The sequence below is a fragment of the Anser cygnoides genome, chromosome 4 (genome assembly GCF_040182565.1).
Source record: "Anser cygnoides isolate HZ-2024a breed goose chromosome 4, Taihu_goose_T2T_genome, whole genome shotgun sequence".
Taxonomy (NCBI): domain Eukaryota; kingdom Metazoa; phylum Chordata; class Aves; order Anseriformes; family Anatidae; genus Anser; species Anser cygnoides.
Genome location: NC_089876.1, coordinates 70249409 through 70263827, shown reverse-complemented (window position 1 = coordinate 70263827; position 14419 = coordinate 70249409). Strand labels below are relative to the sequence as shown.

General features: G+C 42.1%; 1 protein-coding gene across 1 annotated transcript in view; it reads right to left on the bottom strand.

Moving 5' to 3' along the window:
• The window catches only part of GRID2 (glutamate ionotropic receptor delta type subunit 2), an 807057-nt gene that overhangs the window by 718806 nt on the left and 73832 nt on the right, over positions 1 to 14419 (bottom strand). The window contains exon 3 of the mRNA XM_066996365.1: positions 11634 to 12261. Within this exon, the coding sequence (XP_066852466.1) occupies positions 11634 to 12261 (628 nt within the window). The remainder of the gene's footprint in view (positions 1 to 11633; positions 12262 to 14419) is intronic.

Below are 14419 nucleotides of genomic sequence, written 5' to 3'. Positions count from 1 at the left end.
TCAAGTGAGGATAAAGCTAGACATCTCTCTCCCACTCCTTGAAAGAGACCATAGGCTTTGAATCCAGAAGCACGTTGCATTATTTTCCTTTTCTTTCTTCCTAAATTAGGTCAAAAGTCAATGGAGCAGAAGCTTTGGCTGTGTGCATCCCTTCCTCCCACTCACCACAAAGCTGAGCATACATGGTACAGACCAGCAATAAACTGCTGCACAGAGGAAGATTATTTAATCAGAGGGATAATGCCAAGGCACTGGAAAGTACAATACATTCAGAATTATCCCGGGAGCAGAGAAGAGGAAGATGACACTTCAGCACTCATTGTTTATATCTGTGTACAATGGTATGAGACAATATAAAGACAAAATGGATCTCATCTTTCTGCGGAGTAACCAGGTGCAATTATCGGCTCAAGAAGAAAAAAAAAAATCTACCACACACCACAACCATCAAATGTTTTACAGTGAAAACTCTGGAGGCTGGACATGGAGAAACAACCCCATTTTCTAATCCACAATTTAGTTTCTTTTAAACTCAGTATTATCTTTTAGATATGTTGTTCTCAAAACTTCATTTGTGTTACTTTTTTTTTTTTTTCCAGCAATATTTGGCCAATCCCAGTACCTCAATCCTTTGGGTTTCCCAGCTTTCCTTATAAGCTTGTACATACACCTCCTTTATATGGCCAAATTTTTAAAGCCTGATCTGCATATAAGGCCACATAAGTGTAACATTATCTGCTATTCCCTAAAATTATCCTGTGCTCTTACAAAGCTATCCTGGCCCATCACTGAGGCTCTAGTTTTTTTCCTGCACCCCTTCACCACCTAACAAACCCTCACTGCTGCCAACCACAACTCTCTATCCCCTTCCAAAGTTCCTATGTATAAGGTATCACCAAGACCCTCCCCACATTGCCCCTGTTCCCAGAGTCTCGCTGCTGCAGAGAAAACCCATGGTAATGCTTTAGTTCCTGCAGATTCATCCTGTCCTTTATTGCAAACTCCTTCTCTCCCTGCAGCTAGGCACAGCAGTGATGGTGAACCCAAGACATCGTCTTCCATGACAGTGACATAGAGAGCTGCTAACTATTCCCTGCCTAGCTTATACATTACACCGGCCACATTTCCTCCTACCTGCTCCCTTCAGCCTTTTTGTTTGAAGTAGTCCATACTTCACAGTTTGGAATCTTTCCACCGCAAGCAAAAACAAGAGAATATTTCCAAGAAGATATGTGTTTCTCATACACATCCAGGTTGTATTGCAATCCAATTCTGTCACAGGAGAGTTACTCCATGGAGCTGGAAAATCATTGTTCTAGATTGGTTCTGAGAGAAACTACAGCCTCATTAATTAACTGCATGAAGTTTCTAGGACGTTATCAAAACATTGTTGAAACAATGATTGTATTTGAATCTCTCTTTAAAACAAACTAGGGTATTTTGCAATGTATTTTTCCACCTTCTCCCAAAGGGCTCTTTTCTTTCTACCTAGAATCTTACCAAAACTGTACTATGAAACATTTGTCCAAAGGAAAGAGACAAAGAAAGTGCATATGCATAAGCATGAATTAGTTCCTGCTCTAGTTAAAGCCAGAGAGTAAAATGTTGGCTTCTGATAAGATAATGATTATTTTTATTTTGCCAGTATAACCAGTTCCATTGACAATAAAGCATTGTAGGTAATGATTATACACACATTGGTATCCTTTGTTTCCTGTCAATTATCTTAAACCATACCACCGTAACATTTATAGAATCATGGAATCATTAAGATTGGAAAAGACCTCCAAGATCATCTGGTCCAACCATTCACCTAACACCAATGTTGCCCACTAAACCATGTCCCTAAGTACCACATCTACCATTTCCTTAAACATCTCCAGGGACAGGGACTCCACCACTTCCCCAAGCAGCCTGTTCCAACATCTAACCAGTCCTTCTGAGAAGAAATTTGTTCTAATATCCAACCTGAATAACCTTTTGTTATCCTGTGTCACAAACCAGGGAGTACTGACATCACTCACACCACATCTGTCCTGTCAATACATCCCTGAAGACATATCTATGTACTTTCGTTTCTTTGTACACATGGTGATCATTTACTAGCAGGAATGAATGAAATTGTCTTTCAGAACATGCCTAAAGATGTGCAACTTTTTCTCCTGGTGTACAAACTGTCTGGGTTGCAGATATCCAAGCCTTCTCTTTCACTTTTCACTCAAAATCTTCTGACAGCCAAACTTTTTATTTTGCATTTGTACAGCTTCTAGCACAGTGGGGTGCCATTACACAATTTATATTCACGTTATGACTTCCTGCCTGCAAGTGAAAAACCTCCCTAGTCTCTGTGTTGTCATTTACGAGATGGAAACTAATTTCATCCTAAATTAAAGAATAATCCCTCTGCTTACTGACAAAGCACCTACTTATACATTGTATGTACATACATAAATACAATTCCCATTGCTAGTTATAAACCTGTAGCATGGAGATGGCACCTGAGTAGGGCATTAAAAGATATTTATAGCAAGTATATTGGTGAATATAGTGCAATACTATTTGGGTCTGCAGGTTCACAAAGAGGAGAGTTGAAGAAGGGCTAGCATTAAGCACATGAGGGTGTATTTGTCTCAAAAGAGGTCAAATAAGTGGAATTCAGAGAAAGAAAAAGCAGCTTTATCTGTCCAAATAAAAGAGATTGATGTTATGGTATGTTTAACTTTATTTTCCTGAACAGCAATATATATATATATATATATATATATATAAATAAAAGAGTACAGAACATAGCTACTGTCACAACTACCTGCCATGAGCTTGGAATATGAGAAAGAAAGAAATGAATAAAAATAATGAAAAGAAAAAGTATGTGTATTTTAATATGCCCAATACTAGATATCTACCTTTCACTTGCCATTTAACACACAGACCATACTGCAGAATTCTACACTGGCTTTGCTGAGTGAGAAATGGATCTTTTCTGCCCTCTTTTTCCCTTCAACAACTCCCCAGTACATAAATTGGATTTACAACATTCTCAAACATTTAAGGTGAACACTATAAAGAATGCAAGAAGACAAAGAGCATGCAGCAACAAATGTCCTTACTTAATAGTTTGGTCCAGAGATCTGCCTGCTGTGTGCTGTCAGCATGGGCTATAGTGTCAGATAACTTTCAGTACTGGTTGCAATCAGTTAGGTAACTCTGCAGGAGTATCTCGTCACCTGAGAAAGACAACTGACAACTTCAAAACATCTCAGTGGCTCGGGAGGCTAAGCTCTACTGGCAGCCAGTCAGACCCGAGTCCTGAGCGCTTTAAAAATAAAGCGAGTTACCTCCTGTCATCAAATCTGAGTCCTGAGCAGCTTTTGGAGTCACAAAGTAGGAAAGCCTGTTCTATGCATATTCTCATTTCTCTATTTAAAACGGACTTGCTAAAGCGGTCATAATGGTATCTGTATAGAGCAAAATAAAACACAGCAAATCCAGACCAACATTCAGGTCTGCTGACATGCCATCCTCTGCTCTCTCTGCAGCTCTCATCCAGAGCTACTTTCCACAGCACCAGAGAGGTACTATTTGATTTTGATTTATTGCAAGTTAATTATTATAATGAAATCACCAACTTGATTTAAGCATCTGAGAAAGATACAGTTGGACTAACGAAAAATTGTTCTTCAAAACAAGCAATTATTGTTAGGTTCACTGGATATTGGCCTTAACAATCCAACTGATTATAGGAAGTTAATGATTTAAAAAGCAATGAAGAAATAAGAGATTAAATCCTTTAAATCTGCATGAAAGGCTCCAAGAGGAATTTTATAGTGATTTTTACTGCATATTTTATTAGATATGTGATATTTTATTCATGGGTAAAGCAAATATAACAATTAGGAATAATTAGTATTTCAGCACAGTGTTATCTAATAGGTTAAAGTACACGTATAATTCTTCATTTAAATTCTATGCCTTCACATTTTCCCCTTTCTGGTTCAGAACTTTTCCATTTAGCATAGCACTTACAGGAATATTACACAGCTCCTGGAAAAACAGAAACAGAAAACTAGTGGCTCTTGCCTTTGATATCTTGTTTTCCTCATCTGCTTGCATTTTTACTCAGCTTCCTTTTCAATTTCCTCCTGAGCATAGCTTGTCATATAAACCCAGCGTAAGTTTCAGGAAACTTTTTCCCTTTCATCTTTTTTTTCCACCCTACTTCCACATCATCTCAAAACTAATGTGTGCAACAGATACTTACTTTAAATCTATCCCTGCACACAATAATGGGATATCCATCAGTTTACAGTTGCATAAAATACAATATTTGCCTCTGCACCAAGTCTTCCACTGTAAGTTGAATACTATGCAAAAATACTCAATACTCTAGTGACTGTTATCTTTGCTATCCTTTCTCATCATAAAACAAGTATCCCATTTTGTTTCTTGTTTGTTTTTGATTTTTAATGCAACACTTACATCTCATAGAACATCCCTTCCCTGAGCTGATGTGGTTACCCCAGACCAAAGCAGGAACAGGGCTCTCAGGTTGAAGTACATTCTGCAATACAATACAGAATACCAAATGCTTCCTTTGCTGAATTAAGTCTATTATCATTGCAACTAGTATATAAATTTTGAAACTTACAAAATTACAACACTACAAAATTTCAAGCCTTCTCTCTTGCCAAGTTTCATAACTGTCATCCAAATGCCAATACATTTCATCTGCTAACCTTCAACTGAGTCTGTGTCCTCCATGTTATACAGATCAGTAATAATTCTCCAAGTCACATAACCATTATTAATTACAGTGGTTCCAGGCACAAGAGCATCTTTCACTTGCACCATCATTTCTCACATAAGCATTTGGTAACGAATAATGAGAAAATAGAGCCCGATACCTATAATGAAGGGTAACAGAGGAAACTGCCCTTCTGGCACTCGTAGGAAGATACTGACGGACATAAAAGTAACACAAGAAACACACCCTTTCCTCACCCATCCAGCACTAATTTATTCCATGGTAGACTCTATGTTTAAATTACTACCTCTATGTCAAGTATACACAATAAAATTCTGCATCATAGCGGGAGAAAGCATCTTTTCCTTTTCTCTGCACACTGCTTCAAATGAATTAGCTAGCCAAGAACTGACCTCAGGAGGTTTCACCCAAGCCTTCATTACCTGGTGTTGAAGATGTTTTAGCGAGTGCTACACTTATTTAACATGCATTTAGCAGGTATTCAGTGCCAAGTATCACATTCCAGCAGCTCAGTATTGCATCTTCTCCAGTAGTTTATTAGCAGTGAAGGGGCACTTTGACTTGCAAGGCATTTTTGCCCAAGGTAATGAGTTTTGGGGAAGAAACTGGACTTTGCATAAAAACAGAGTCCACAGCTTCATTTTAACATTTTCTACAGCTCTGGGAGGTCAATCCCTACACTTACCAGGAAAATGGCACCTAATGGATACTGTTCGCAGTGTAGGAAGACAAAACAACATCATAGACAGAAAGAAATAGCACTTCTATTCCAGAAGCCCAGCATGAAGCTATTTGCTAGACTGCCAGTCAGTCTAGGGTGCAAAATGCTTCAGAGAAACCTCAGCCCCATTTTATGTCCAGTTTCCAGCTGTAACAACAGGGTTGGCTGGCTAACTGGGTGTTATGCTTTAGTATTGAGCCGGGATTGTCATGTTTGCTTCTTGGAATTCATAGATAGCACAAACAAATGAGGACTTCTGGGGCTGTCAGAGGTGGGTGTCAGCATGATGAGAACCGTGACCTGGACTACAAGGCTTATGGGTTGGAGGGGTGTGGAGCTGCCCAGACTTCAGCAATGATGGCAAGTATGCCTCTGAAATCAAAGTTTTATTCCAATCTCAACAGGTTAGGTAACAATTTGTTCCCTCTGGAGTCCAAATCTAATAAAAAAAAGAAACACCTGAATTTGACACCTGCATTTGCAGATGCGAGCTAGGCAAAACTAGGCAGTCCTAGTTTGCCTCTTCACAAGCGTACCACCCAAAGTCAACGTTTTCCATATACCAAGCTATCATGTATTGTAATACATACTTACAGAACACAAATTCAAATTTTGATTATTTTCTGATATTTGTTCAAAATATAGACCATTTTATAAACAGTTTCCTTTTCCTATTGGTCACTCAAGTCCAAAAACAAAAAGTGACTGGCTATGCCCAGTAACTATTTTGAACACTGAAGGTATAAAACGCTAACTATGTTTGAAGGGTGGGTAGGTAAAAAGAGTTTTACTGTGCTTTCATACATAATTCATTTAATTAGGAAAACTAATTAGAAATTGATAGCCAAATAGAGCTACTCTTTTGTACAAATCATTTTTAAAACCATTGCTAGTATGCTGAAATAAGATCAAGAAATGGAACAGCAGTGACAAAGAGAGAAAATACAAAACTCAAAAGGCAAAAGCCTCCAATAATTTTCAGCAAAAAACAGACTGCCATGGCAGATTATAGATAGCTATATATCAAATGGAAGAAAATGATGTAAGTTCAAGTCTATACCTAGGGAGTAACCTAATGGCTTACAAAAGTAATCTTCTGCCAATACCACTTGCTTTACAGGGCCAGGGAGTGGAAGAGAACCATACTTAATGCCTTTGTTCATTAAGTTAAATGAACCTTAGTTGGTAGGTTTATGTAGTCACAGTCTTAAAAGATTTTTCTCCAGTGTGTTTTTTCAAAGATGGTACTGTGAGAATAAAGACTCTGTGCATCTATAAGCAGTAATCTGAAAGCACACAGCAGCACCAGCCACAGTGATTGCTATGTCAGGAATTTGTTCGGAAGCCACCTGAAACTAGATGGTTGTTTCTTTTTCCTCTGTCTTTATAAAGGACAAAGAACTTGAAATAATGTTAAGAATTATTTAAAACCATGAATAGGAGCTGCCTGCTGTAGTCAGCAATCCACAGGATGAGTTTAAAATCTCCTGAAGTAACAAAAATCTCACCTGGATCATGATGGACTCTGGATCAGGCCCTGATGATCACTAAGAAACACTCCAGAAAGCAGTGACACCTAATGGCAAACAGGCCTTTGGAGGATAGCAAGCTGCAGTCCACAGCATGGAAAATTATCCTTCTTTAGCTGCAGAGTAACTGGCACTAAAACACATTACAGGGACTGAAATACTAGTGCAAATTTAAGCTCTTGGGAGACACAGTGTGCATAGAAACATAGAGGATGTCACGCATGCTGTGCGTTTAAGTAGAACATAGCTACTAACAAAACCTACTGTCTGCTAAGTCACAGTACGCTGTACTTCAGATTTTGAACTGTATGTATGTTTAAACTAAGCAAATAACTTTGGTACATTCTACAGCAAGGCAGAGACCTGAACACTCAGCTGTAGATACTACAGGTGCTATAGGCACATATAGATTGGGGATTTATTTATTTTTTTTCTTTTTAATAAATCCATTTAGCTTGCTTGTCCTGTTCTTTGCAAAACATGTGAGAATAGTGTAATGAAGTCAGTGACATACACTATATACCTTCTAAGAAGGCTACTGATGCACACAGCAATACAAACCAAGTGCATTTTAGTACAACAGCTAACAACAAAATGTGGATGTGAATATCACCAAGCTAGACAACTCCCTTTTCCTTACAAATATTTTAATATATTTTTATATTCTAAGGGCACTATAATCTCAATAAGTATTAAACCCCATGTTGGAACTGCCCTGACATTATTATCCAGAAGAGCTTAAATGTATGAACCATCTCAGGATCCAGCAATGCCCAGAGTTTGCCTAACACAAGGAGTTTACCTGTCCTGGCCCACTAAGTCTACAGGCTGAGAGGAGGAAGGGAAGAGCATATCTACTTTTCTCTCTTGAAAAAAAAAAAAAAAAAAAAAAAAAAGTGTATATATATATATATAATACATATATATATGTATAATGTGTATATATATATCTCTATAAAAACATATAATGTTATATAACTATACTATATATGTATATATCTAAACTTACCATTGAAAATAAAGTTAAGGGCAGTACACAACTGAGAGAACATACCTGAAAGCACCGATAAATATAAAGAAACAACTTGCAATAGTCAGGGTATCCAAACTACTGCTGTGCAGTGCTGTATTGAATTAATATTAAAAAATGCTTCAGTGTATTTTTTCAGCAAAAACGTTTGTACCCATAGTACGTAGCCACTGCCTTTGGTGATTTTGCCACATTTAATATGCATGTTTGTGCCTACATTTCTATATGCACAATAGAAATAGGATAGCCGTATGCACAGATATATTACCATGTACATATGTCAAGGGAAAAAATGAGAATGGGTGTTAAGTACAAAATATAAAAGCATTAGACCATCAACTGCAGAAGATACAAAGCATACACAAATTGTGCAGTTGACAAGGAATGCCACCTAATCCCTGCTTAATTAAAGCACTGTTCTAAACTCCTGTTCAGGGAGTGAGGAGTGTGGGACGACTGATGTATGAAGAAAATATCAGGCAGCGTGGCTAATCTCAAAGACTTTGGAGCTTTTGAGCTACATAAATCAGAGCGACTTTTTGAATAGCCTCATAAAACACAAAATCATTGCCATTCCACTCACGACTTTCAGATTCTTCCTACAGCATACAGATCATTAGGAAACTTCTAAGCAATCAAGTAATGCGGGGCTGATGAAATTACTCAATCAATGCATGGGCTCAGGGAAGCAGCATAGGACAGAATTGCATAGTTTTGACATGGTAACCCTGCCCTTTTTTTTTTTTTTTTTTTTTTCCTTTAATACAGGGGTAAGGAAAATTGCAGTGGAGTTGATTCATTTCAACATTTTCACAACAGTGCTTAATGCAGTCTTTCTGAACTGCCAGCTTCTATTTATAATAGCAGGCCAGCAGAAATGTACAGACTATAAGCAGCCCTACCAACACTCAAAATATGATATAGGAAAATGCTTATTTTTAAACATGTGCATTTACATACACACAGACCTACTCTAAAGATCAAAAGCTGCACATATAATCATTCAGAGGACAGAAATGTGAGAAAGTGTATCGTAGGTAAGAACCAGTTATCATTCCCCCCCTACTACGATCATGAATCTACCCACTAATTCTAACATTCTTGTCATTGTCTGAGAAACAGCTGGTAACATACTTGGACAGAGAAAGCATTCCTTTGCTGAAAACACATCAAATGATACATAGGCTAGCAAGAGAGTTAGTGTATTATTATTGGAAAAAGTATGTGCCATCAGGAAAACGAGATTGCACAGGTAATGTGATATCTCTTATGATCACGTCCCCCTTCCATACACAGGAAAACATTTTCCACTTGAATTTACAAACACTGTAGAATTAGGAAATGATAAAGCTTTTGCTTTGCTTGTTGCCTAAGGCATCGGTACTACTTCTGGTAGTATTTCTTTTCCCCTGAAGTGAGCATTTTGTTTTCTTCTTTGGCATTATGAATTCTTCTGTAGATAATTTGTTCATAGAGTACCCTACTACTCCTTTTCATAACTCATATAAACAAATGCAGTACGTTATTTATCTCTAAATATTTTATCCATAAGTTTACTCAGCACAAGTGTAAGAAAACAGAAGGGGTCAGGTCCTAAAATGCAGAGGTGATACTAGGGGCCAAATTTTCATCCATGAGCTGTACAAGTTGCAATGCTTAGCTATCTCCCCACTTACGGTTAAAACAGTTCTAAATTCAGGTCACTTCTTTCCAACTTATTCATTTTAATAGATTTAAAGCTCTGTGTAACAATTATCAATTTGCCATTTTCATGGCAACATAAACCAGTCTATAAAAGGAGCTAATCCCCTTGTCAACTGTACTAATTGTCTCTCAAGACAAATTAATTGTGTGAGAAGCAACTACTTTGGTATCTTTTTCTTTCAGTGAGGATTTATTGTGTTGATGCATCTAAGCACTAATTGCATTATAAAAAAGCATAAGCGGTAAAACGTGTTGTATTCACCATATATAACAACTGAAATGAGCAAAAATGCCATTAAGGTGGAAAAAAGAGAAACTATCGTCTCCCTTGATGCTAATGCAGACATACAGCTCACCCAACAAGCTCCTTTAGCCAGGAGGACGGGAGGCAGAAAATTACAAAGAAACTCCTCATCTGTTACTCAGTCGAAATTCCCCCCCAAGATCCTAAGATCTGATCACTTTGTTGCAAGCTCCTCAGTAACAAATCGTAAGGCAGAACCGTCTCCTAGTGTCGCTTTGACAGCTTACAACCGGGAGAAAATAAATAAATAAATAATACGAAAATTCAAGCTCTTCTTCCTTTAAAAGGAGGGCACAGAGCGCTGCCTCCCCTGTGCGTTATTTGATGCTCCGGCCGCACGCAGCTATGAGGAGTGACCCCTATAAAGTTGCAGGACCTAAGGGAAGCAGCCGCCCGTGGGCTCCGGCGTGGGAACGGGGGGGGGGGGGGGGGGGCTAGGTGGGGGGGCAGGCTTATCTCTGCCCAGATGCCGGTGTCCTGCACAAAGCTCCGGCCGGCCGGGCTGCCCAAATCCCGTTCCCACGTCCCCTTGCCCAAAAACCCACCGCTGATCCCACGGCCGGCACGGGCGGACATGTTTATAAAGCCACCCCCGGGGACAGCGGGAAGCTGCAGGCCCTGCACGGGGACCTCCCCCCCACCCCCCAAACAACAACAAAAAAAAAGGGCCCTGGCGGGACCCTGTCCCCGGGAGCCCCCTCCCCGGTGGCAGCGCCTCGCTTTCCTGAGCCGCCTGCGTGCGGTGCCTGCGGATGGGCGAGCGGCCGGGGGGGGCAGCGCCCTCCTTCCTCTCCCTGCCGCCCCCCGGCCGGGCGGAGCAGTACTGGGGGGGGGCTGCCCGCTGCGGGAACCAAACCCGGCCGGCTCAACGCGAGGCGGGGGGGGGGAGGAACACACAGGCTCCCGGATCACGGCGGCGAGGGGAAGCCCGGCATAGCGCTGTGCATAGCAATAACCGGGGGGGGGGGGGGGGGGGCACCGCCGGCAGCCGCCCTCCCTGCACCCGCCGCCGGGGGAGCCGGGCACCCTTCCCGGTGCGGCCGCGGGAGGCGCCCGGGGTGAAAGGGGGGAGAGGGGCGGCCGGAGGAGCCCCCCCCTGAGCCGCGGAGGGGAAGCGCTCACGTTGCCAAACCACCTGTTCCGCCGGGGGAGAGGAGAAGGAAGGCGAAGGGGGGGCGCTTTGCGAGGCTGGGGATGAGGGGGGAGGCTTGGGGTGTGACCCCCATCCCCGGCCGAGGGTAGGAGGACGGCAGGCTGGAGCTGGGGGGCTGTGGGGAGGGAGCGGGGAAGTGTCCCCGAGCCTTGTGTGTCCCCCCCCCCCCCCCCCCCCCCCCCCCAGATCGTCAGCCCCGCAAAACCTCAAGGTCTCAAGCACGCACATTTACCCCGCACACGGCGGTGGGGGGAAAGAGGACGCCCGAGAACCCTGTGGGAAGCGATTGCGAGAGGGGAACGAACAAAAACCGGCAAAGATAGCGAGGGATAGAAGAGAGGGGGGAAGCCTGCCAGGAGGGGAGAAGGTTGCAAAAGGAGAGCTGGGAAAGTGTCCAGCAGCGGCACGGGCAGATGCAGCACCCCCTTACCGATGTGAATGATCGAATCTGCAATCGCCGCTCTCCAGCTCCGAGTCCAACAGACGGACACCACCAGGATGAGGGAGAAAACTTCCATCTCCGGCGGAGGTCCAGGCTTTGCAACGGCAGCTCTCTTCGCCGAGCGGTGCCACCGCGGAGGATGGCGCGGCGCGGGCAGCCCGAGAGTTTGAGGTGCCGGAGGGACGAGTAAATCCCGCTGGCTGGCGCACGGCTGCGGCTGGGCGAGGGAGCGAGCCCGAGGCTCCTCGGCGAGACCCCGCGTCACTTCGGGGGGCTCCTGGGCAGCGCCAGAGTTGCTGGGAGCTCCGGCAGCAAATCCATCCAGCCCGGGAGCCGCGGCGGGCAGCAGACGCCTCTGCTGGTCAGACAATCCCCATCCTTCCGCCGGGTCCAGGGATCCGCTCGGTCCCGGCTGCTGCACGGCAACTTCCAACCCACCCCACGCACACACACACACACACACACACGCAGGCACAAGCACACACAGACACGCACACACACAAACCCTCTTGGCCGGAGAAGCCCCAGGAGCCCGCAGCAATAGGCTCGCCTTCAGTGAGCGAGGAGGAGCGGGGAGCCGGGAGGGCAGGCAGCCCCGGCTCCAGCAGCCGGATTCCTGCAGGAAAAGCCCCCCCGGAGGCCAAAAAACAAAGTGAACTTCAAGGTAATGCGGATAGTAATGCAGAGATTTCCCCCCACCCTCGGCTTAAAAATCGCTTCCCACAACTGGAAGAAGAAAAAAATAAATAAATAAAAAATCAAGAAATAAATCTGCAAATCAAGCCCGGCGTGCAGTCTCTGTCGCGCAAGGTAGTGGTTGGACAGGGCAGGAGAGCGAAGGAGTGCCCAGAGCAAGGCAGAGGAAGGCAGATGATGGTCTGCAGGTTGCTTTTGGAGCTCGCTTTGCTAGTGGGATGCAGAGAGAGCTGGCAGCTCCAGCACCAGCCAGCACGTTGCCTAGAAATGGATCACCTAGGAGAAGGAGAGAGAGCGAGAGATAAGTGCTATCAGCCAGAGAGGGAGAAACAGAGAGAGCGAGCGAGTGAGAGTGCTTCTCTCTAATAACCACCTCCTCCCCCTATCTGCAATACAAGGGAGAAACAAAATAGAGCTCTCATCTCCCCTGAAATCTTCAGCTGGGACTGGGGAAGAGACATAGGCAGGAGTGCACGCAGCCTAAAAATACGTTAGGGGGAGGGGGGAAAAAATATCTTTTTTAAGTGTTATGCTTAGCTTAAAAAAAAAGAAACCACACACCCCATTTATTTAACCTTGTAACTCCACTGCAGGTATCGAGTTCAAAGCTAGATGGGCACTTTTGCTTCTCAGTCTTTGACAACTGAGTCAGGGACACTGCTTGAAGGGGAAAAGGAAAAAAAAAAAAAAAGAATAAAAGAAAGCAAAAAAAATCAGGGACACCTGGCCTCAAGGGGAAAATGAAGACCTAAAAATCTATTAATATGATTTTAATTATCTTTGTTCTTGATGGAATTCTCCCATTTTTTAAAAGCAATGAATGTACTTTTTTTTTTTTTTTAAGGTAATGGAGAAATTTCTATTAGAAAACATTTAGAGCACACTTTTCATGCTCAGGGTTCTATGAATACATTAACCAATTAATCCTTAGACTTCTGCTGTTGTTAAATACATTATCCCCATTACACAGACAGAGAATTGCACAGCATTTTATGTTCCTATAAATTAGTCCAAATCCCCACTTTATGTCTTATTACACTTTCTTCTGACTTTGTTATATCTAGTTATACTAGAAACAAGACACAGAAGTCAAAGAATTGCTCCAACACACACACAAAAAAAAATTGCTCCAAACTTGTACCAGCCATTGGTAAGACTTGAAAGTCCTTGTGGAGGTGTAAGTAGAGGTAGATCGTCTCTCTCTAAACAACCTGAGTGCATTTCCTAAGATATATGACCTAGATTAAGTTAATCATATCTGACTAGCATATTTCTGTTCACAAAACTGAACTACAACTCTTTTCAGTCACGGGACTTAATAAGCACACTTGGTTACCTACAAAATGTAAGGATTTAGCTCAAGAGGAAGAAGATTTTAAAGTTAAGACAAACTATATCAGTGTAAGGAGCAAGATAACTGAATCTTAAAAAAAAAAAAAAAAAAAAAAACAACACTTTGCTTCAGTCCCCATTGGCAGGTGAATACTTCCCTAAAAATGGTGACACCCTTCCCTAAACACCTTCCCTAAAAATGGTAACACTGAAGAGGCTTCAAGCCAGATCCAAAGCAGAAGTCAGGCATCATCTCTGTACTGGCTAGAATGGGCTTTCTCTCCTCTAAAAGCTGTAACAAATCACAACTAAAATTGACTTTAAGCGACAAAAGAAAGGAGTTCAAAAAGGGAACAAAAGATGACGAGCAAAAGTCTCACAAATGATGTCCTTCACATGCTGCATTTGTTCATATCCTCTACGCAACATTCATAGGTCTGTTATCGATAACAGCTAACTATAAAAAGGGTGCTTTTTTCTGTAAATGACAGTTTATGCACAGTATCACTGAGTGTAATGGCCATTAATTTTACAAGTAATAAATTCTGATTCATCTGAGAAACTTTAGGAGCTGCTTGAGTCATTATTACTTCTCCACAAAAGAACGGAGTTCACAAGAAATGTTAATTTGCTTCTTGGGGGGGCGGGGCATGTTGGAGCAGTACTCTTTAATAATGTACAATGCATAGTAGGCAGAGTAGTAAATATAATGAAAACCTTTGGAAAGTTATATATATATATATTAA